Here is a 19,494-nt window from a genome sequence, read left to right as displayed (position 1 = left end):
TGGATGGCCACTCTAGCCACATCACTGGCGATATGATTGCGCTTGAGAGTGGTATTGACCTTTAAAGAGATATCATGCCCAAGAGGTGGACCAGACCGGTATACTCGGGGTACAACCAATAAAACGGGCTGATTGGGTTGAACTTTTTCAGCGCATTCGAGAGAAAGCTCTTACACCTCAGAACATTCAAACTGGGTGGAAAGGAGCTGGTTTGATTCCATTTAGTCGTCGGCGAGTGTTACATAGCCTTCCACTTCCAGCTCTTGAGCCGCCCTGTACTAATCTCAACTATCCGTTCTGAAGAGCTCTCCTCCAGAAGGAAGAGAACTAAAGCACGCAAATTCGGTGTTTAATACAGCTCTGGCAAGCCACGAATCTCCTGCTTCACCATCTCGGCGATATGCGAAGCGAATGACCCAGCTGGTCAAAAGTCAAACTAACTATTCTACGGAAGGACCTTCAAGACTGTAGGGACTTGCTTCAGACCCGTAAGAAACGAACCAAGGGCCAAGACGATCAAATTACAAGCTGAATTTGTGTTTAGTACGGAGAAAGTGTTGAAAAATCGTTCGCGAGCCGGAAGGAAGAAACCTAAGGAAAAACGACCACGTGGGCGGCCACGTAGGCGCCCAATTGAAGAAGTAGACAAAGCAGAAGAAGAAGAAGAAGGAGTAGAGAATAGTTCGAGCGAGTCGGAATTTGATTTGGTCAATTGTGTGGCACGTAGAACAAGGTCAAACTTAGGAGTTTGAAGAATTTAGTGACCCGGTTCCCGATATGACTCGGGTCCCCCATACATTACGGGTTAATATTGCCAATTTTTTTAAAACATAAGGTTAGGGTTGATCTGGCCAGTCCAAAGACTGGGGTGACACCGGTGGCAAATGCCACTGTAATCTGGTCTCTTGGCCCAGTTGGTTAAGGCATCGTGCTAATAACGCGAGGATCGGCGGTTCGATCCCGCCAGAGACCAATCCAAGTCAAGTTGTGGCGTTATTTTTTATTTGCGTCTTATACCTTTTATTACGTGTTAATGGTGTTGGAAGGATGTTGGTGAGACTTGCGGTAGTGCTGAGAGTGATGGGGATCCATTTAATGCACGTATTTAAAAGGTGATCATGAAATTTGTAGACTACTGTGATATATTGTCAAATTTGCCAACCGTATCCTTTGTTACTCCGACCCTGAAAAAGCGTCATTATGTATGTGTCGTTCGCTAGTTATATCAATCTACGTCGTCACCATGCAGTGCAAAAGGCCTTCCTGTAATAGTAATACGTACGAGTAGGCTAGACAAATTCCGCGATCAGTTGCTGGAGCTCGCCAAACTCGTTCGCGTCCTCGATCTCTTCGTAATTCTAAAACGCCCGTCAGCATGCATTCCCACCTCACCACCCTCGAAATCGACAACACTTACTCCAACAATATCCTTGCCCTTCACAACACCGGGCAGCTTCTTGCCCCTCGACGACCTCGCCCACAGTTTCTTCGCCCGCTCATTCGTAGCCAGATCTACGAGTTCGAACGCAATCCCGTTCGACTTGAGAATTAACTGTAGCCGGTTCGTCGCCGTCATAATATTACGACCAAACATGCCGCCACCTGTGAACGACGTGTATATGTATACCTTCGAGTCCTCGTCGACAGCCGACGGCGCGGAAGTCGCTGGTGCCGCCAGACTGGATCGAGTCGGTTGCTCAAAAATGGTGGATTCTGGCCCTTGAATTGATGCTTCTGACGGCACTGGGTCTTTCAACTCGATATCTTTCAAGTCAGCGGATGACTCGGTAGCTGGCTCAGCAAAAGCCTCTGGCTCTTCAGACACGTTCGCCGATTCTGGAGCCAATGCTGGCTCTGCGACTACTTCAACCACAGGCTTGGCTGTCTCACTTTCCAGAACAGTCTCATCATTCGACTCAGCGTAACTTTTCGCTACGCCATTTGATTTTTCACCAGTAGTCACTAGCTCAGGAACCGGCTCGGCTGGCAGTAAACACTCTTTCGTCTCCGTCGAAGATTCTTCTGCAGATCGGATTGTAAAAACTGATCCTGCTGGCGTCTCGACGTCAGTGAGCGTGGTTGAGTCCTTTGCCATTGTCGTCATGACATTACCTCCCATCGGTGCGCCGTTGGCCATCTCTTCATCGGCAGATGCGGCAAAATCGTCTTCAGCGACGACCGCTAAGGACGAGTCAGTCTGACCATTACGAACTCCGTCTGGATCGTGCACATCTTCTCGATGATCTAAAGTAGATATGGCCACTTCTGGTTCAGTTGCTGAGACATCGCTCTCCTGTACAGGTTCTGCAGCTGCTTTGATTGGGACAACATCGTCCGAGGCGGTCGTCACTGCAGCATCAGACGCAGTCAGATCGGTCGTCGGAACTTCGTCATTCATCTCCGCAGCGTCGCCCTCCACAGACGGTTCTAGCCCGCGAGCGGCGCTCTCGCTCTCCAGAACATTGGACGGGGCATCGTCTTCCATTTCAATGGTAACACGCACAGCATCCTTTGCGTCGACAGTTTCGGCTGAAGGCTGCTGTGCCGTCTGAGCTTCGTCTCGAGCCTCCACAATGCCAGTCACGTCAGGTGCAATTGTCTGAGTCCGCACCATCTGCTCGACATCGTCTGCAGGCACCTCATGACTTTGTGCTATCTCCTGCACACTCGCGGTCCCATCCTCGGTATAGGACAATATCCCGTCTTCCAGGCCCATCACAATTTGCGGATCACTATTTTCGAGCCTGTGCGACTGCTCACCATATATATCCTCACCACTCGCTGTCAGGCAGCGAAAACTCTCATTCAACGGCGATATACTCTCAAACACGGACCCATTTAGGGGCGACCCCGCTTCAAGTGTAGGACTCACGCTGTCGACAGTACCTCCATATTCAGTCATATGCGACTCAATCAAATCAATCAACTCAAAATCATCCACCTCGCTATTACGCCGTTCTTCCTGATTCACTTCCACATGTTTGTTCGACTGCCCGGACGCTGGGATCGACATATCGTGAATAATTGACGCGGGTGCGGGCATATTTGGCATGGGATTTGATATGCCGAGCTTGTCGAGTTCAGACAGCACCGAGTCCAGGAAGCTTTCTGTTGAGAATTCGAGCGATTCCTCGGATGCCATTGCGAGTATTGATTCGAACTACAGGCCAATTGAATAAATTTAGACCGGAATTTTGAATCGAAGTAAAGTACCCCCTAACTTTCCCTTTGGCGAGAACTAGCGTTTCTCCTGTTACCTAACGTGTCGACGCCAGCGTAGGTCGAATGCAGCTACAACGAATAAGCGACGAAGTAACTAATGGAGCTGCAACCACTCGGTAGCCACTGAGGATCAAAAAGGAAACGTAAAGCGGATGTGTGACGACCAGCGAGTAGCGATTTGAGAGAAGGTGCTGGCGTGGGCAGTCCAAAATGTGGCTGATGAGTCGAATTTCATATGGGAATGTCGCGGGGCTGATCGACATGACGCATCTGCCCCACATCCGGGCAAATATTTGACTTCGTATGGTTTATAGTCCCACCCAAACAATTAATATAACTACTAGAAAATGCGATTGTTGACAAATGTACTTGTCATCACAAGATTGCCATTAATACTTCCTCGACCGCGCGGTGTAAACAAAATTATATGCAAATGTCCTAAACGCACCCTAGCTAATTAAACTCTGAATGCCCCACACTTAAAGCAGTTCCAAACCGCTCTAGGCGATTACAGCTCCTCGCACTCGGACGGACATCGGAAGTCCTCGCGGTTGAAAGCCGTAGACCATAACACTTCCCTCACGCCTCTGCCTACTTGGTCAACTGCGTCTACAGCCCAGAGCACATCTAGATGCTCGTAGGTCGGTATCACCTTCGTTTTCACTACTACGACATCTGGCTCGGCATTCTCTAAGCGTTTTATCAATCTTTCTCCGTCTACTAATGAGTCTGCTTGACCAACCCACAACGCAATTGGGGGACATCGGGAATCAAACCAGGGCTCGGACGACTCGGAATCAAATATGCAGCGTCGCGTAGCAAATCCGTCCCTACCGAGCCACCAGCGCATGTTCTCGGTACTGACATAGACTGGAGAGAATTGGAACATGCGGTCTTTGAGAAATTTATCCCAACGATCGTCCGACCACCCAAAGAGAAAGTGAAACATGGCATATGAACAGTAGGTCAGTGCATGCCTCGGAATTACTGACCGGATAATAAACATTGCAGGGATAAACGCATGAATACCGAATAATAGGCGGTATGCAGATGGTGACAAGTAGCGGATGTACTTCTTCGAGTTAGAGGCGACGACTTGTCAGGCCATCGTATATGTACGTACTTTGAAGAACTGGCGATCAACTAAAGGACCTGCATAGACTGCAGGAGCCAGGGCACAGAACACGCTAATTTTTTCTCCCAACTCGGGGGCATGAAAACGGCTCAATGCGAGGAATATCTGGGTAGTTCCTTGCGAATGACACACAAGGCCGACCTATTCTGGCAAGTAAGAATATACGTAATGTCTGGCAAAATAGCATATGAACTCCACCTTTTGGTGACTCGTCTTCTGAAGAATGAAATCTATGAATGCTGGGACGTCTTTTGTGCCCATATCACGCACATCCCATTCCTGGAACGTTAGAATTGGCAGACTTTTTTTGTCATGGATGGACGAACTTACCCACAAGCTAGGATTCTTATATGTTAAGTTTACGTGTTTGTGGTTAAATCCACATCTATTGTTTCCGACCCAGACATCATATCCGCTAATGCTTACTTAGCATCACAATTTACCGAACACTGTACACACTCACCTCTTGCACAAAAAAAAAGCCAGACTATCCTCTTCATTGACACAGAACGCGCCCGCACTTTGTAGCAAGCCATGAATTAGTAGCACTGGGTATCGCGACTTTTTGCGTTCCTCGACTTCACTTGGGTCGTATATTCTGAATAATTGCAGAACAAACCGATCCTCGGTAACAACCTCAAATTGCTGGGCACGAAGGCCAACTAGGGACGCGTAGTAATCGATATCACACACAACCTTTTTGTCGTTCTTGGTCCTCTTCTTTGCTCTTTCGCGTTCCAGTGCGACGAATGGCCGCTTCTCAGCAATGCGATTTCCGAAAGTTCGCACCACACTGTTACGGATCCGCACTCCTACGTCGGTAATAATGGCTGCGGTCAATAACGACCCCAATAATGAAAATGTAAAGAAAAAAGACGCTATTCTGCGCGCATAACACGCGAAACTGGATAGAACTGTTCGACTCTGGTAGTGCGCTAAATCAATTATCTATATATTAGCAGGCATTGACAACTCTGCGTGTTCTTATTCGGAACAACATCTTACAGATTCTAATATTCTGTGACTGCAATTCCTTCCTCTTCTCTGCGTTCGTCCGATTCTGGTGTTCAGTAGCAAGTCTATTAGAGCTCGGTCGATTGTCCAAAATAATGGACTTTGAAGAGAATGGTCTGCTGTGAAGTGGACTGGGTGACCATAGCAACAATGAATGGATGCCCACCCGCAAGCTCGAAGTGATCGCTCCAGGCCGGACAGGCACGGCCAGAGATGGCTTCTCTAAAACTGTAGACGCTGCATGAGAAGCTGGCATTTCGTCAACTCTTCATCTCAATATAAGTATACAAAACTTCGAACTCTTATGGAGTTACTAGCTATATTTTCGATCAGGTATAGGTAGTTTGAATTGGGCTCGACCCCAGTCGCGAGAGCGAACCTTCACCGTGAGTCAGCGGACCGCTGACCCCTGGGATTTATTATTACTTTGATGGTTTGTGTGCACATGCTTCTCTTATGAAGTCGTCGACATAAGCGACAATAATCTCGACAATTACGGAGTAATTAATGCACTATGCCAATTACCCGGCTCGTCTCGTCGGCACACTCGAGATCGCAGAACGCGCAGAAACATGCAGCAACGTTGCGCCGCTCCCAAGGGACAAAGATAACTTGTTCGACTTCCTCGACAAGCTGTTGACTGGAACACTCAAGTTGCAAGCGGGGGGTTGGCTCTGTTGATATCAAGTTCTGTTGTGCTCAATAGTTCGGGGGGTATACTGCAATATTTAACAAGGCAAATGGAGCAGCCGAGGCGTTCGCTCGAGAGCATAGAGCTCGAAGGAGAGGAAGACATTACCGGAGACTATGACGCGAAAGATAACGACAAGGAAGTTCTATTGCAACACGACTACACCGAGAGATTAATCACGGATGCTACAGCAAAGAGAACTGCGCTCAAAAAGAGCAAATCAAAGACTGTCGGATTTGGGCATATGCCGGAGTACAAGAAACTCGCTAACGACGACGACGGCGTCATCACGGATACTGACGAGACTATTGAAATTGACGCTGAATCCCATTTGAAATACCTTAGAAAGAAGGTACGTTACATTTCCCCTGCCGTAGTGTTGGAAATTAGTCCCATGTCTGATCGTCACCGCAGCACCGTCGTTGGGCTTGTCTGAAGTCCTGCTTGTTTTTCTTCTTATGTGCCATTGTTCTGGGTATCATTGGAGCTGCGGTATATGTGGCGATCATAAAAAATAAACTAGGGCTGTTAAAACCATCGTCGTCTCCTTCTTCGTCGGCCTCAGACTCGTCAGTGTCACCTTTGTCAAAGTCACTGCTGTCCAACGGCACCCACGATTTCTACCCGACGACTATATATATATCTCTTGATGGCTACCGACCAGACTACCTCACTCCGGAGTTTACACCAGTAATGTGGGAATTATATACCGCCGAATACAGTACGCCGTTTATGTACCCGTCATTTCCTTCTGTCACGTTCCCGAACCACTACACCATGGTTACTGGCTTGTATCCTTCCAGCCACGGCATAGTAGGCAATACTTTTTGGGATCCAGATTTGCATGAAGAATTCGATTATCACAAGCCAGATCATTCTCTTGATCTGAAGTGGTGGAAGGGCGAACCGCTATGGGTTACTGCAACTAAGAACGGCGTCAAAACTGGTATTCACATGTGGCCAGGAAGCGAAGCTCCATGGGGCAATGACAAGCCTGAGTATGTGGACAAGTTCAATGGGACAGAGACTTTAGATCGCAAAGTCCAGAGAGTGCTTGGATGGTTGGACCAGGACATTGACAGCAGGCCCGAGCTTATTTTGTGTTATGTTCCTACGATCGACAGTTTGGGCCACCAGTACGGAACTGTGGGTCCCGAGATCAACGACGGATTGAAGCAGGTTGATGATATGATTGGTGCAATTCTGAGTGGTATTAATGACAGAAATATATCACTAATCGCAAATGTCGTTATCGTCTCTGATCACGGTATGGCGTCAACATCTAATGACAGACTGATATTCTTTGACGACTTCATCGTTCCCGAAACCGTCGAACATACAGATGGATGGCCACTATTCGGATTGCGGCCTTATCAGTATAACACGTCAGAGCAACTGTACGCCGAGATTACATCCGCTAGAGCAGCTGTCAAGGCCCAAAACGACAGTGAAAGTGAATCTCTCGAGAGTTGGCAGGTCTATATGAAGGACGATATGCCAGAGGAATGGCACTTTGGCGGTCCAAGTGGGGGTCAGTATCAGAATAGAATTGCTCCGGTCTGGATGGTCCCCGAAGCTGGATGGGCAATTACGACGAGACAGCAATTCGAAGACTACGACCACGATTTCCGACCCAAAGGGCTTCATGGGTACAATAATACAGATCCTCTTATGCGGGCCTTGTTCCTGGCTACTGGACCGAGTTTCCCGTCCGGCTCCAAGATTGAGCCGTTTTATAACGTTGAGTTGTATGACGTTATATGCAGGACGCTGAATATCATTGGTGCTCCGAACAATGGAACATTAAAGGGACAACTTAATTCTTTGCCTGATGGATGGATGGATCCCAATCCATTTCCGTCGTTGCCACCTACTGCCGATTCTGGTTCGTCAGACAATAACAATGCTGTAGTCGACGATCATGCTGCTGGAGATCATGGTAAACAACAGACCAACAATCACGTCGACGACGATGATGATGATGTTGGCGATCGAGGCAAGCAACAGACGAATGGTTACAGCGACGACGACGATAATGACCATGCTAGCGGCGATGGTAAACAGACGACAAAGAATCACACTGACGACAATGACGACGATAATGCGGATGAAGGGATTGACGGCTTCGAAAACAGGCTCGACGATTTAACAGATCATATCAACGAGTTTCTAGACAAGGTGGGATCGCAATATGGTGAGATGGATGACGTTTAATGTGCATTTTATGAGAGAGTTCGATGTTAGAAGTGGGATCGATATTTGCCAAATTTTATTTAAGGTGCTACAAGGTACTCGTGGTTGCGATACGAATTTAAAGGTTACGGAGTTGTTTGATTGTGGTTCACATTAGTAAAATCCTAACTCGTTTATTGCATGTATACAGGGTAGGGATGATAAATTACCATTGGAATAAATTTTCGGTGATTATAACTTCGATAGAGGCTTTTTCTTAGTGCTTGCCAGCCATCCGAATTCCTGGATTACTATCAGCAGGCCCACTAGTGAACAGCAACAATCCAAACATACCAGCTTGGTCTTCGCGCCTGGATCGATAATGACGTTCACTACCGTTACGGCTCGATTGGTGAGCGCATCAGTGGCAGCCTTTTTCAATTCTTTCGCAGTTCTGGCCACGAAACCTTTACCACCAACAGCCTTTTTGTATTGTCAGTCACTGGAACTTTTTTTTGTATCAAGTTACCATACCTCTGCTATCAAGTCGTATCTAGTCTCGAAACCGAGTGCGGTACTTGGAAGTGGGTTTCCAGATGTGGCACTGTATGCTGTCGGCTCAACTCCATGATACACACCATTGTTGTTCATAACAAAAATAGCCATCGGGAGGTTGGATCGTGTCGCTGTTTCCAATTCCATTGCTGAGAAACCGAATGCAGAATCACCCTCGATACACACAGGTAAATGGTCAGGACAAGCAACCGCCGCTTATAAGTTGTGTTAGTAAACAAATGAGACGGGGATCGGCGAATACTTACCAGCAATGGCGTATCCGATTCCTACTCCCATCGTTGCCATTGTTCCAGCATCCAAACGTTGTCGCGGTTCTTCAACGTCAAACGCGCTTCGAGCAATATCCATAGTATTGGCACCCTCAGATATATAAATGACTTTAGTCTTTGTTGCACGAATAGCATCTTTAATGATCTTGTATGAATGTTGGTATGTCAGTGGCATAGCAGTATGATTGGCTTTCTTCTCGCTAGCCGCCAAGTTCTTCTCCCTGGTCTCTATGAGAGCACTCGGAATACTGGAAAATCTATAGTCCTGAAGTTCTGCAGAGAGTTGTCTCGTTACCAGCTGTATGTCGCCAACCAGTCCATACTGGACGTTGCTACTATTGTTATTTCCGATTTCCTCACTGGCGATGTCGACCTGAATTATCTTGACACCTTCCTTGAATTTAGGAGGCTCCCCATAGTGCAAAATCCAATTCAAACGACCACCGAGCAGCAGAATCACATCAGATGTTCGCAAGATCGCGCTTCGGGCTGCAGCAAAGTTCAAGGGTGAGGAATCAGGGACAATGCCCTTGCCCATTGGCGTCGGTAAGAAAGGTATCGACGACTTGTCAATGAGTTCACGAATTGCTCCCTCAGCTTGACCATACGCCGCGCCTTTTCCTATGATCACTAGAGGCAGCTGAGCGTTCCTTATCAATTGAGCAGCTTTCTTTACTCTTGCAGCATCGGCTGCAATCTTAGGTGCAGCAGATGCTGGATACAGTTGCTGTGTCTCGCTTGGATCGACTCTGCCTTGTATGTAATCGGCCGGTAAGTCAATATAGGTAGCACCTGGCCTTCCATAATATGCAAGTCTGTACGCTTTCTCAATAGTCGACGGCAAAAGGCTTAAGGAAGCGGGTCGACCAGCAAACTTTGTGAATGGAGTCAACGTGGAGACTTGGTCGATCTCTTGGAAGGCGCCTTTGTACACTTGATGTGACTCGGATGAACCGCCCAGCACGAGAAGTGGAAAGCAATTGTGCGTTGAATTTCCGATCTATGATTATGTTAAAATAATGCACTCTGGCAGTACATCATTGTTCACGCACGCCTGCAATTGCGTGGAGTACGCCCGGCCCACCCACGACCAGACACACACCAGGCTTTCCTGTAAGATACCCATAAGCAGTGGCCGCGTAACTAGCCGATTGCTCGTTTCTGAAGCTTATGAAACGTATTCCCCTCTCTATACATGCGTCTGCAACCTATAAGAGTGGCTGTTAGCCACTTCACACTCACATGGCACGCGCGAATTATCTTGCCTCGATAACAGGGATGCCGACGATGCCGAATATGACCCGGACGCCTAGGTCATACAGTGACGATGCAATCAATTTAGCGCCTGCAACTGATATTGTCAAAGCCATTTCCACAAATATACCAAATGATGTCAATGAAGTCCCGGGAGTCGACAGAAGTGGCAATTATCTATGACCAGACACGGTCATAGAGATAGAGGAAGTCGTGCGCCAGGACGTGACGCGGGGTTTTGGTTGGGACTTCCGAAAGTACTCTGACCCCTGAAATGACGTCATAATATCGTTTGTGCAAGATTTACTTACCCTGTACAACGGAAAGGAACGTACCTACGAAGTTCGCTCGTGGGTTGTAGGCTGCTCTCAGCAATGAGTCGCAAAGAATTGCACCTAATTACTTTGATTGTAAAATTTTGAATATGTAGCCGCCATAGCAGAGCCAGTGCAAATTGGCTAGTTAACCGCCCCCTGCCCTTCATACCATGAGGCTCGGCTTATATGTTAGGGTAAAAGTCCAAAATACCACTGCGCCGCGTACCCACCGTACCCAAGTAATTTTCTTACGTTTGTACATCATATTATTTACCCTGACCACCAAGTCCAATCATCCCTACTCCTCCAATGGCTCCCTGCATGTTGATGCATTATGACCAAGTTGCTTGTGACATCGACTGTAAGTCACCTTTTTCCTCGAAGACTTCAGTTCGGACTCGCTTCTTGTGAGGACGTCCAGGTGGGCTCAAACCGCAAAGGAGGGTAAATTATTTTGAGAGGTCAGTGGAGTAAAAGTTACTTGGGTACGGTGGGTACGCGGCGCAGTGGTATTTTGGACTTTTTGAAAAGTTTCAGTGGTATTTTGGACTTTTACCCTAAATGTTATCTACAATACTTTAGTACATCACATCCTCGAGTAAAATATGGCTGAGATCCCGAAAAATTTGTGGTCCCGTGAATTGTTCAGGATTAGGGTACCTCTAACCTTAGCTCACATTGTGGGCGTGGGTAAGGGTCCAGGTCACTAATTCGCATGATTGTAAGACGACTATACGGTTAATATACTCTGCAGTCAAAAATTGGTTGCTTCAGCGAGTAAACAATCTAGCTGGCGTTTGTACATCTCAAAGTTTGTAAACTAGGTATATCTGACCTACCTGCCACTGATCGTTGTTTGGCCGTACCGATGCTTTTTTTTTCGTTTTTCAAGACTTTGATCGACGAGCAGGTGCGTGACATTGTTCAAGAACTAACATGGAATTATACTAATACACGCCATGATAGGTTATAATAGAGGTACGACATAATTGTCTGTAACTAGATTGGAACTAATTTAGGGCAGCTTAAAAATGATATGTCAATAAGGGGCACATTGAAATCAGTAGATCAGTTTCTGAATATCAAGCTAGATGATGTCAGTGTTGTCGATGAAGTCAAGTATCCACACCTGGTATGATGTCTTAAATGATTACTGTGGGACAACTTCTTAAATTGTTTTAGTCCGCAGTTAAGAACGTTTTTATACGTGGATCGGTAGTGAGATATGTTCATCTTCCAGGCGCAGTCGTTGACACAGCCTTGCTGGAAGATGCTACACGGAAAGGTAATTATTAATACTGTCTATTGTTGCAATAAACTAACAAGTGGCAATCACAGAAGCCGCTTCGCAGGCGTCGAAAGCTGGTGGAAGATGAATGGGACGCATATACATTTTGGAAACGAAATTAGACAAGCAAAGTATATCTACAGTGTTTGTCGATGAAGTTCACAAATTGAAGTTGTACAATAGAATAATGTATGGTTTTGCATTGCAATCATGACAATCTCATTGCGAGCTCCAGCACTTCTCCAACATCAGGATATCTAATTTCAGCATTGTCCATGGCCCAATCCACCCAACCCTTCAAAAATGTTGAGCCTTTCGACAGCGTCTCGGTGTCACCAATCACGCAGAGGTATCTCCTAGGTCTTGTCATCGCGACTGTCTTCTGTTAGTTTGGAGATCGGCGTGTTAGAGAAGAAATCTTACCATTCAAACGTCGATCGTCCTTTAAAAATCCAACTTCGCCATTCTGATTACTTCGAACTAAGGAAATGATAATGGCATTCTTCTCCCGTCCTTGAAAGCCGTCGACTGACGATATTTCTAATATCTGTTCTTCGTTTTCTTCGTTCTTAATCACACCCATTTCCACGCAAGCCTCGATTCGCTTAGATATAGTGGTTACTTGCGCATTATACGGGGATATTATGCCAATGTCACTCATCTTCACTCCTTTATCTAATAGTTCTAGAACTTGCTCTATGACCAGCCAAGCCTCAAGGTCATTAGATTTGCTACTTCCCTCAATGTCCGTCTTAATCGATTCGTCGCCGATGCTTTCTGGAAACTCGTCTCCTTGAGTGTCGATCCACAATACCTTCGTTTCCGATACTTCTGATCTCGCAACATATCCTAGGTCCGCAAGAGTGTGGTCTTTGACAGAGTCGTGGGCATTAAGCTTTCCATCGTACATGGACAATGACGGATATTCCATAATACTGTCATTCATTCTATACTGAACGTTCAGTAATGTTTTTATTTTCTCTCCATGGGCTGCTACTAGTCGGTCAAATAAAGTATGTCCAAGAACTTTCTCATTCGACTGAGCCTTGATGGTGGGTGGAAGTTGCTGATTGTCACCAGCGATGAGTAGCTTCTCCGCCTCCGGATGGATCAGTATAGGGATCCAGCATTGCGGCTCCAAGCTTTGTGAAACTTCATCAATGATTATCGTGTTAAATTCAATTCCGGATAAGAATGAGCTTCCGGCACCGTGGAGTGTGCAGACGACTACCGAGCTTTGATTTAGCACCTGGGAAAGAGCGTTTTTCTCTCGCATCCGATATTCCTTCCTTAAATCTTTAATGTTCTTATATATTTCCGACTTTTCTCGCCCCGATCTAGCTTTTTTAATCTTTGAAAATGAATCGTCGATTTCGGCACGGATGTGACGGACTATCTGTCCTGCGTCAGAGGTCCTGAGAATGATGTCCAGCGAGTGTCGTTGTGTAGACGCAAGAACTCTCGCAGGGTGCCCAACTCGAAGTAGCTTAGTAGGTGGTATTAAGCCATCGAGTCGCTCCAGAATGGTATCTAACAAAGTGTTAGCCAAGGGAACGTTAACCTATATATAATCACTTACCGACTGAAATATTGCTAGGTCCACACACAAGGACTCTCTCGCCTTTCTCAACAAGTTGTCTAATGATCTCAATAACAGTGTAAGTCTTTCCCGTCTACTTCGGTTAGCACCAAGTATCCCGCACAACATCATCAGTTACACTTGCCCCAGGCGGTCCATGAATAACAGCAACTTCGCTTGCACTTAATGCGAATTGCACTGCATCCTTCTGGGAGTCGTTTAATGTATTGTCAAAAAACTTTACATGGCGTTCAGGAGTCTTTGGCTGTGATGGTTTTATGCTTCCAAGGACAATCCTCTGTAACCGTGTCGGAGTGACCAGTTTCGTGAGACTTTCGATAGTGTCGTTCATACTAAATAACTATTAGACATATCAAGACTGCGAGAGAAATACCATGCATACCGCTTATACGTGACTGAGTTTACCAGTTTGGTCACCCACAGCCTGCCGTCGAGAGCGACCGCTGCGTCGGCGAACCTGTCGTCAATGGCAACATGGATCTGCTTCGGAGTCACTCGCAAGATGACGCCTTCCACTCTTGGCGATATGGCAGATTTCAGACGTTTTTCTGTGGCCGACGGAATTCTTTCAACCGCCTAGTGTTTTAATCTTAGTAATTTTTCTTTCACAGTATAATGCGGCTTGCTTACCACAATGTCGCCTGTTCGGATTCCAACGCCTCTGTCAACCTCGTTAGATATAGCAGCATCGGGTTCCAATTCTAAGACCATCGACCCCCCGATGGCCGTCCTTATATTAGAAACGCATAAATTTAAAACAGCCAACCCGCGTCGAGCTAGAACTTTCGGCGGCAAAGACAATAATTGTGCTTGAGACTGCGAAATATCCTCATCGCGCTCCTTATTCAATGCCGCCCTGAACCGTTTCGTTAGCTTTGCTGCGACATCTGTATCGTCCATTACTATGCACTTCCTCTATTGATACAGACTCGAAATAATGCAAACCAGCGAGTAATGCCTACTGTATGCCTTGTGCCGGATACAAGTCTCTTTGGGTTATTACCGTTCGCCTGAACCCCTGAAAATTACTCGTGGTCTCAAATCCCAACTTCTTGCAAACTGTGGGGTAGCCAAATACCATAGACACAATATTTGGTCCTAGTTACTCAGTCCGTTACCAATCTATCGCCTTCGAGCATCATGCTAGGAGGCACCCCAGAATAATGAACAATTCTAAAACCGTATCAATTAGCAGAGGAGAGGCATCTAGCCTTATCAAACTCCTAATCGGCAATACATCAGCCAGTCAAAAGCTTTCAAATGACGGTGTGATCCGATCTGAGCGCTACGGCGACATCACGAATTTGACGCTAATACTGAATCAGAATTGTTAGCAATTTTGACTAGCCTCAAAGTTGAAGCACGCGAAACGAAGAAGGTGACGCGGACCTTCACGAAAGAAGTATACATTAAACCCGCTTGACAAATTGTGACATATTAATGCTGCTAGTCTCTCGACGTACTTGTGGATTACGGTTCGATATCAAATGCTTTAGAAATACGCTTGGAGGCGCTACGGATCATTGCCAATGCACTATTGCTTTCACCAGACCTGAGGGAACAATTGGACGTGGTGCCAATAATGGCCCAGCAATATAAGGTATCATGGGCGAATAGTAAATGCTGGCGCACATTAACTTCAATTTTAGAAGGGAGCTTCGACAGATGAGGAATTAGTCGTTGGTCGCATAATGTTCCTGTCCACTATGCAGCCTAGAACTTATGAGGCAGACGTCTTGAAGGGATTGCATGAATACATCTTGCTGGTGGGTGCTATTAATAATCTAAATTGTCAATTTGCTAATGGATGAAAGCATATAACGCGTCATTCTGAAGGTGATTTATGCGGCTCCTCGTTACCAGCCCTCACTGAGACTTGCAAGCTGTTGTTTAATGTTCTTTGCAAATTTTCAGATGACTCGCCATCGTATGAGGAGTAAGGGGTCGTATGCATATTCTGGGGTATGCACTAACCCGCTATTAGCGTAATCCGGCCATTATCAACAATTATAAAGCGACTGCCACGAACGTTGAACTCCGTATCACGTGCAGTAATTTCATGCCTCCTAAAACTTCCGTGCATGTTAAATGTATGTTTTACAGATGGAGCGACGATGGAGCAATTGGAAATGCTTTTCGAAGTGCTGGATAACGCCATACGCACTCAATCACTTGATACGCCTGGGTTCGATGACTCCATTGTGCCTCTTTTACTGCTACTCAGTAACATATTTACATCAGCACATAACGAGGATGTAACAGAGTACTTTAAGACAATGATATTTCCATCTGAAAAGTAAGTGATATGCGGCATCTGGGATAGACGGAATTAATGTGTTTCAGGGAGCGGTGTAGACCTCTGGGGGCGTCTTCGTCACTAGCCTCCCATCTGCTACAGATCACGACCAAGCCAACATTCATGAAGAGTAGGGAGGTTATATTTCAACTGATGTGGGATGCGAGTGATCGCGACGGTAAGTGGGCAATTGCCAGCGTTATCGAAACGACATTGTTGATATTAGTTCACAGTTCGGAAGTTTATATATCATATTGGATTCGGTTATGCAATTGGATATATCGTGAACCATAAAATCGCAGTGCCAGACGATGTACTTCGTGAAAACATGGACAAGTATCCCTCTGATAATATTAATGTTGTAACGGGCCAGCGTTTGGATACCGAAGACCAATTTTCGCCATTGGCTAATATGACGGATGAGGAGAAGGAGAGAGAAGCGGAAAGACTCTTGGTATTATTCGAAAGGCAAGTAGTAGATCTCCCTTCCTAGAAGCTTGGCGGTCACGTCCATATTATTCGCTAACGTTAGGACAGAATCCGTGCAAACGGAGTTATCAATGTTGAAAACCCAATACGAACAGCTGTAGAGTCTGGTCGATTTCAAGTGTTACCGGACTGACTTATCAGTGTCCGGTACCGACGAGAAGGCAGTTGCAAGTCCGAAGCTTTACGAATTTCTTGATAGTGAATATATGCGCATTCCAAACGTGAAGTTATGCGATTGCTACTAAAAACTGAGTTCTCACGTCTGCTTGGAACACACTGTCTCGGGAATCCATGCCTTAAACCTGCCCTTCCTTCTGGGACAATCTAAAACGGCCTTCGTCTTGAAGAGATGCTAGCGACCTCAACTAGTCATATCCACGCACAACGCAATGCAAACGGAGACAAAGGACCATCTCTCCATCCTGTACTATTCTGCAACAAGTGTCATACAGTTTGGAACACGGATGTGAATGCGGCTGGGAACATTGCGTGGATATTTTGCGACCATCAGGGTTCCGTAGAAGTAACATCGATGATGCAGGCTGTGGTTGAAGGAACCTTTCTGCATCTTTTATTCGGTTGGCTGATAGGTTAACTCCAGTCATATCGGAGTTATTTTGTGTTTGATGACTGTTCGACCCATGTTGGTCCGGATCGAATTGTTCATTGTAGCAGTGGGTAAATAAGTGCTTGTTGTGGGTATGATAGCAATTGAGTCGAGCGCAGATAAATTAGCTGTCTATTTTGCAAGAAGTGTGGTCTTGTGGTGACCGAAACTATCCGCTAAAGTCAAACGTTACAGAATATTTCTTGATTCTAACAATTGATAACGCAAATAAAGCTATCCTGGCCCATGACTTCTGCATGTCTCAAGATAATAGGAACTCGATTTAAACTTTTAGTCGCTTGGAAGAGTCCTCGCGTGAAGAGTCAGTAGCATTACCACTGGAATTGAGAACTTTCTCCGAAGATTCGCGCAGGGGCTCCATGTTTCGCTTTCTAGGGAGGTTTAGCGTTTTGAGTAAGGAAACGCAGTCTAGATGGGCACTTACTCATACTCATTCATAACAGTCATGGACCGCTTAATGCCATTTGAACAGTTTGGACTCATCGAAAGTAGATGTCTTCCACTATTCGCAACAGATGATGGTGGCATTCCAACCATGCGATTAGTATTTAGTCTCGGGTTGTCGTAATTCACTCGGGGTGAGAGACTTGACCGAGCTATCGGCCGCGAGACTGATTGATCGACAGTCTTGCGAATGGAAGGGCTTTGAAAACTAACGTCGAAAAGAGCCTTGTCATCCAACTGCTCGTCGTTCTGAACTGCCTCCGCGACCCTAGCACTAAAGAAAGTGATAGACTTCTCCGTAATCGGAGTAGCCAGTTGATTAGTTGCAGCCTGAGCCTGTGTTACGCCAGGAGGATTGTCTTCATCCGCCTCTTGCGACGCAGTAGGAGCGGGGCTATGTAGAACACTGTTTTTGGACAGTTCGGTAGGGGAATGTGGTCTGGCACTTGTGTCTGTGGTTAAGTCCTCCAGCGTTTTCGTGACAGAGTCGCCTTTCTCTTCCGATTGACGACGAGAATTCGCAAGGATACCGTTACCATTAGAGGGAATTTGCAATTGATTTGATTGATACTGATATGATTGCGACTGCTGTTGCTGTGTATGATTTCTGGCTCCGTTTGAGACAGCTGGCCGCACGACGAATTCGCCATCAAAACTCGAAACTTCCAGTCAGAATGACTCTGCTACTGATACCTAGCAAACAGAACTTACGCGGCTATCTCAAAATCGTCAAGATCATCCGACTGAATCATATAATCGTCAAACTCTACGTTAAATGTCAGTAAGCCGTTGAGGCATTGATGCAATAACATGTACCATTGTAGTCCTCAATCAGGTCGCTTCCGAATGACATTTCATCTAGCGATACTTTTCTATTGGCTGGATCGCATTCACGAGAAATACAGTTGTCATTTGTCGCTAGAGCCGATGTATTCGTTGCAAGTCGCATGTCAGACAAGTTTGGGTCACAATTTTGACGCGCCATGGGTAACTCTGCCAGGTCTTGACGTTGCTGTGAGACAGACTTCTCTTGCTGTACCACACTCGATGGAGCAATTGCTTCGACCTTTTCTTCTGCCGTCCGCTGTATGTTTGATTTTCTCTTCTGTTGTTCCAGAATCGCAGCAATTTCGGGGGCTCTGTGCAAATTTGTAGGATCAAATCGACCCTATATTGAATAAGGTTCCGGCCATAAGTAAATTTTGAACTACATACCGTTGGAACGGACATTCTCAGGACGTGCCGTCGGTACGTATTATCATGCAGACAATTACCTACGGAATTTCCAAAGCAACGAAGTGCTCTTTTCGTAGCATCAGTTGTTGCCTCCTTCTTGCACTGACGAACTCTTCTTAGCACTCCAGAGTCAGACACACATATCTCTCATCTCACATACCTTACTAAGAGCCATGTACTTGTTCCTAGCGTTTTCCACGTGCCCAAATCCAATATCCTTCAATTGTTAACCATCGCCAAATTTTAATCTAAATCACGAGGTCTACCTCATGGAATGTGCCGTCTTTTAGCGTCACGCGCACCACTACCGAGATGCCGACATCAATCTTACCAGTCTCCTTTACATCAACCTATAGAATCAGCATATGCGTCCACTATTGTCATGAATTCGCTCGTACATAATCTTCATGGATGCTTTTGATTTCACTGGACCAGCCGTTAAATCCAAAAACTTCGTTTGCTAAATTGATAGCTTTCCATCCTTCTAGATAGTAAGCTGTGCCACCTCCAGGTGAGGGGCGCGAAGAAATATATTCAGGTCCAAGTTGGCGATCGAGCATTGTCTTTAATACCGCAATTTCTCCATCCGTCCATAAACCAACACGTCCCTGCTGAAACTGATTTGTATCAGCTTCGTGATCCCGATGCTGCTCCCCTTGATAAGCCATTTCGCAAAAATAAGAACTGCTGTGATTATCTGAAATAATGCTTGAAAGAGAGCATGGTTATAGCTGTCGCAAGCATGGGATTTATGTTTACTCGTCAGGGTCGCATTTGTCGCGACTGTTTACGCGACGCAGCGAAGTTACCCGGTCCCTGTAGCGCGGTATATCTGACGCGACTCAAAAGATTTTGAAACGCGG

General features: G+C 46.1%; 8 protein-coding genes and 1 non-coding gene across 9 annotated transcripts; 4 read left to right on the top strand and 5 right to left on the bottom strand.

Annotated features, from left to right (window-relative positions):
* The first annotated feature begins 899 nt into the window (after positions 1-899).
* On the top strand, positions 900-973 carry POJ06DRAFT_t49. The gene has a single exon. It is a non-coding gene; the product is annotated as a tRNA-Ile (tRNA).
* Positions 974-1,132: 159 nt separating this feature from the next.
* POJ06DRAFT_222513 (uncharacterized protein) lies at positions 1,133-3,485 on the bottom strand. The gene is made up of 2 exons (XM_056185654.1): positions 1,418-3,485; positions 1,133-1,358 (listed from the first exon to the last, which is right to left on the bottom strand). The coding sequence occupies exons 1-2, from the start codon at positions 3,140-3,142 to the stop codon at positions 1,290-1,292; spliced, it is 1,794 nt and encodes a 597-aa protein (XP_056043846.1). The 5' UTR covers positions 3,143-3,485; the 3' UTR covers positions 1,133-1,289.
* Positions 3,486-5,804, bottom strand: POJ06DRAFT_252579 (Alpha/Beta hydrolase protein). Its single transcript, XM_056187542.1, has 6 exons — positions 5,363-5,804; positions 4,821-5,292; positions 4,688-4,772; positions 4,556-4,636; positions 4,346-4,498; positions 3,486-4,294 (listed from the first exon to the last, which is right to left on the bottom strand). Exons 1-6 carry the CDS (start codon positions 5,625-5,627, stop codon positions 3,731-3,733), a joined length of 1,620 nt encoding a protein of 539 aa, XP_056043845.1. The 5' UTR covers positions 5,628-5,804; the 3' UTR covers positions 3,486-3,730.
* Positions 5,805-6,111: 307 nt separating this feature from the next.
* On the top strand, positions 6,112-8,276 carry POJ06DRAFT_196532 (alkaline-phosphatase-like protein; the record flags this gene model as incomplete). The annotated part of the gene is made up of 2 exons (XM_056185031.1): positions 6,112-6,414; positions 6,477-8,276. 2 exons carry the CDS (start codon positions 6,112-6,114, stop codon positions 8,274-8,276), a joined length of 2,103 nt encoding a protein of 700 aa, XP_056043844.1.
* Positions 8,277-8,381: 105 nt separating this feature from the next.
* Positions 8,382-10,544, bottom strand: POJ06DRAFT_103695 (thiamine pyrophosphate enzyme, N-terminal TPP binding domain-containing protein). The gene is made up of 5 exons (XM_056183944.1): positions 10,345-10,544; positions 10,132-10,287; positions 9,056-10,079; positions 8,769-9,004; positions 8,382-8,717 (listed from the first exon to the last, which is right to left on the bottom strand). Exons 1-5 carry the CDS (start codon positions 10,447-10,449, stop codon positions 8,487-8,489), a joined length of 1,752 nt encoding a protein of 583 aa, XP_056043843.1. The 5' UTR covers positions 10,450-10,544; the 3' UTR covers positions 8,382-8,486.
* A 974-nt stretch (positions 10,545-11,518) lies between these two features.
* POJ06DRAFT_267988 (uncharacterized protein) lies at positions 11,519-12,026 on the top strand (the record flags this gene model as incomplete). Its single annotated transcript, XM_056189280.1, has 5 exons — positions 11,519-11,560; positions 11,617-11,628; positions 11,675-11,782; positions 11,833-11,935; positions 11,989-12,026. 5 exons carry the CDS (start codon positions 11,519-11,521, stop codon positions 12,024-12,026), a joined length of 303 nt encoding a protein of 100 aa, XP_056043842.1.
* Positions 12,027-12,146: 120 nt separating this feature from the next.
* Positions 12,147-14,438, bottom strand: POJ06DRAFT_197081 (P-loop containing nucleoside triphosphate hydrolase protein; the record flags this gene model as incomplete). The annotated part of the gene is made up of 6 exons (XM_056185059.1): positions 12,147-12,313; positions 12,362-13,468; positions 13,518-13,611; positions 13,657-13,870; positions 13,921-14,114; positions 14,169-14,438. The coding sequence occupies 6 exons, from the start codon at positions 14,436-14,438 to the stop codon at positions 12,147-12,149; spliced, it is 2,046 nt and encodes a 681-aa protein (XP_056043841.1).
* Positions 14,439-14,574: 136 nt separating this feature from the next.
* POJ06DRAFT_252563 (guanine nucleotide exchange factor) lies at positions 14,575-16,797 on the top strand. Its single transcript, XM_056187541.1, has 9 exons — positions 14,575-14,804; positions 14,864-14,940; positions 14,989-15,138; positions 15,188-15,304; positions 15,353-15,474; positions 15,523-15,834; positions 15,882-16,012; positions 16,068-16,302; positions 16,372-16,797. The coding sequence occupies exons 1-9, from the start codon at positions 14,702-14,704 to the stop codon at positions 16,454-16,456; spliced, it is 1,332 nt and encodes a 443-aa protein (XP_056043840.1). The 5' UTR covers positions 14,575-14,701; the 3' UTR covers positions 16,457-16,797.
* POJ06DRAFT_252562 (uncharacterized protein) lies at positions 16,747-19,398 on the bottom strand. Its single transcript, XM_056187540.1, has 8 exons — positions 19,030-19,398; positions 18,898-18,981; positions 18,792-18,848; positions 18,611-18,733; positions 18,212-18,563; positions 18,107-18,161; positions 17,376-18,050; positions 16,747-17,322 (listed from the first exon to the last, which is right to left on the bottom strand). Exons 1-8 carry the CDS (start codon positions 19,297-19,299, stop codon positions 17,214-17,216), a joined length of 1,725 nt encoding a protein of 574 aa, XP_056043839.1. The 5' UTR covers positions 19,300-19,398; the 3' UTR covers positions 16,747-17,213.
* Between the last annotated feature and the right edge of the window lie 96 nt (positions 19,399-19,494).

This window comes from Lipomyces tetrasporus, assembly GCF_029532465.1.
Source record: "Lipomyces tetrasporus strain NRRL Y-64009 chromosome Unknown POJ06scaffold_5, whole genome shotgun sequence".
In the NCBI taxonomy this organism is placed as follows: Eukaryota; Fungi; Ascomycota; class Lipomycetes; order Lipomycetales; family Lipomycetaceae; genus Lipomyces; species Lipomyces tetrasporus.
The sequence above is the reverse complement of the archived record's forward strand: the minus strand, read 5'-3'. Positions and strand labels throughout refer to the sequence as shown.